The 2,856-nt window shown below is 54.8% G+C and overlaps 2 protein-coding genes across 2 annotated transcripts; one reads left to right on the forward strand and one right to left on the reverse strand.

The window, feature by feature from the left end:
• Window positions 1–87: 87 nt before the first annotated feature.
• EAH_00065440 (hypothetical protein, conserved) lies at window positions 88–990 on the reverse strand (the record flags this gene model as incomplete). Its single annotated transcript, XM_013392846.1, has 1 exon — window positions 88–990. A coding segment is annotated over one exon (903 nt), but the record flags the coding sequence as incomplete, so codon positions are not given.
• A 706-nt stretch (window positions 991–1,696) lies between these two features.
• On the forward strand, window positions 1,697–2,728 carry EAH_00065450 (hypothetical protein; the record flags this gene model as incomplete). The annotated part of the gene is made up of 3 exons (XM_013392847.1): window positions 1,697–2,398; window positions 2,489–2,530; window positions 2,708–2,728. The coding sequence occupies 3 exons, from the start codon at window positions 1,697–1,699 to the stop codon at window positions 2,726–2,728; spliced, it is 765 nt and encodes a 254-aa protein (XP_013248301.1).
• Between the last annotated feature and the right edge of the window lie 128 nt (window positions 2,729–2,856).

A 2,856-nucleotide genomic window follows, 5' to 3' on the forward strand; every position in this document is an offset into this window, starting at 1 on the left:
AACAGCAACAGCAACAGCAGCAGCAGCAGCAACCGCAGCAGCAGCAGCAGCAGCAGCAGCAGCAGCAGCAGCAGCAGCAGCAGCTACCCTAGGCACGTCTTCGTTCTCTTGCCATACGCCACTCTCTTCCTCGCTGCTGCTGCTGTCGCTGTCGCTGTCGCTGCTGTCGCTGCTTTCGCTGCTGCTGCTGCTACTGCGTTCGGCAGCAGCAGCAGCAGGAGCAGCAGCAGCAGCTGCTGCTGCAGCAGATGCAGCATCTTCATTTGCTGGGGCATAAAGCTGCAGCAATTCTTCCTTGGCAACGCGAGCAGCAAGTCTCTCTTGCGGTGTCTTTGCTTCTTTAGATCGATGCTTCACGCCTTCTCCCTTCTGCTTCTTCTTATTCTTCTTGCTGCTGCTGCTGCTGCTGCTGCTGCTGCTGCTGCTGCTGCTGCTGGTTCTACCATATTTGTCTACAGAACCGCTGAGGCCTCTGCCTACTAAGAAAGAAGGATCAGTGAAGATGCGAGAAAAGCGAGGATCGCTGTACACTGCAGCAGCTGCATCCGCTTCTGCTGCTGCTGCTGCTGCTGTTCCTGTGGCACTCGCAGCAGATGCTGCTGCTGCTGCTGCTGCTGCTCGCTCTTCTGCATCCCTTGCTGCCTCTAGCTTCGCCTCACGCTTCGAACGAGACTCACCGGAAGCGCTAGAGGTGGAGGAACCACTCTGCTGCTGCTGCTGCTGCTTTCGCTGCTGCAGCAGCTGCTTCTGCTGCTGCTGCTGCTGCCTTGCTGTGGTGTTGATGCTGAAGCGAGGGTCGCCAGCAGCAAGGAAACGCTTATCTAGACGCTTGCTAGGCTTTGTTGTTGCTGCTGCTGCTTCTGTACTTGCTGTTGCTGCTGGTGTTGTTGTTCGTGCTGCTGCTGAGGAGCCTGCTGCAGCAGCAGCAGCAGCAGCAGCAGCAGCAGCAGCCTTCTTCGCGCTCTTCTTCGGTTTTTGTTTGGCCGTCATTTTGCAAATACAATTAAAAAGTGCAGAACCTAACGAAACCCCAACCCTTAAACCCTTAAACCCTAAACCCTAAACCCTAAACCCTAAACCCTAGCAAAGCGTGGCAACCCTAGAGAACGGTCTTCAACTTCCACCTATAAAAACTTTTAATTAATTAATAAAACAAATTAATATTCATCTCTTTCAAACCCTAGGGGCCCCCTAATCCTTCTATGGGGGCCCTGTGGGGCCCTGTGGGGCCCCCAGCCTATCGGGGGCCCCCATCTGTGGGGCCCCCAGGGGGGCCCCCGGGGGCCCCAGGGGGTACCCTAGGGGGGCCCCCAGGGGCCCCCTAGGGGGGCCCTTAAGGGGCCCCTGAGGAGGTATTGGTTTTGATGAAGGAAGAATAGCGAAGAATTATATATATTAAAGGGTAATTGAGTGTTTTTGATGTTTGTTTGTTCTTAGAGGTGTGCAGCAGCAGCAGCAGCAACAACAGCAGCAGCAGAAGCAGCAGAAGCAGCAGGTGAGGAGTTCAGGTGAAATATGTAAGGGGACAAGTGGGAATGACCTTCTACTGCTAGATTTGCTGTATTCTTGCTAACGAAAGCTGCAGCAGCGGCAACAACAGCAGCAACAGCAGCGAGGGCAGCAGCAGCAACAGTGAGAGCAGCAGCAGCAACAGCAGCAAGAAAGACAGCAGCTGCAGCAACAACAGCTACATCAGATGCTTTGGGGGAGCTTGCGCCCCCTGCAGCCCAGATGGTTGGTTCCTGCAGCAGCACGCGTTGCTGCTGCTGCTTCTCCAGCAGCAGCAACACCAACAGCAGCAGCAGCAGCAGCAGCAGCAGGGGCAGGCCTTCCCTGCTGCAGATCCAGTAGGCAGCAGCTAACTGTGGGACGAGTTGGACGATTAGCGGCAAAAGACGGCAAAGTGAGCAGCAGCAGCAGCAGCAGCAGCAGCAACAGCAACAGCAGCAGCAGCAGCAACAGTAGCAGCAGCAGCCGCAGCGGGCCTCTGCGGCTTCATACAGCCCAGACGCCTCGCGCCGCCGCTATCCGCAGCGGCGTGCATACACCTGAGCACGTTCAAGCAGCAGCAGCAGCAGCGGGAAGCAAACCACCAGCAGCAGCAGCACCAGGAGGAGGAGCAGCAGCAGCGACAACGACATCAGCAGCAGCAGCAGCAATTCCTATTTCAGAATATGAGGGCTCTTGGCTGCTGCAGGGGCCCCACAGACGCTGCAAGGGAGCAGCAACAGGCGAAGGCCTGCTGCTGCTTTGTCAACAGCTGGTGCAGCAGATGGAGCAGCTCGCTGCTGCTGCTGCTGCTGTTCCTGCTGCTGCTGCTGCTGCTGCTGCTGCTGGTGCTGCTGCTTCATCCCCAACTGATATCAGTAGCAAGCCTCCTCGCCTCTCAGGCGCAGAGGTAAGCCCTTAAAAATAGAGACAGTATGCAGCTAAATAAGGGTTTAGGGTTTAGGGTTTAGGGTTTAGGGTTTGTTGCGTATGTCTGCAGCTGAAGCAGCAGCTGCGTCTTGTTGCTGCAGCATTACCTTGGGTCTGTTCTTCATTTATTTCAGGTGTATATACACCTGAAAACCCTCAAAAAGATTTGAAGCAAGCGCTGCAAACTCTCGCGCAAATGGAGTGCCCAGTGGTTATCCTCACAAAAAAGATGTAAACCCTTTTCGAGGGTTTAGGGTTTAGGGTTTAGGGTTTAGGGTTTGGATATTAGGGTTTTGGGGTGCGGGCTTAGGGTTGTGTAGATTGTGTATAGAGTTTAGGGTTTAGGGTTTAGTAGTTGGTGATTCTCAGGGCGAAGGCGAAGGATCCTCCAAGAGTTTAGGGTTTAGGGTTTAGGGTTTAGGGTTTAGGGTTTAGGGT

This window comes from Eimeria acervulina, genomic scaffold (genome assembly GCF_000499425.1).
Source record: "Eimeria acervulina Houghton genomic scaffold, Eah_scaff2186, whole genome shotgun sequence".
Taxonomy (NCBI): Eukaryota; Apicomplexa; class Conoidasida; order Eucoccidiorida; family Eimeriidae; genus Eimeria; species Eimeria acervulina.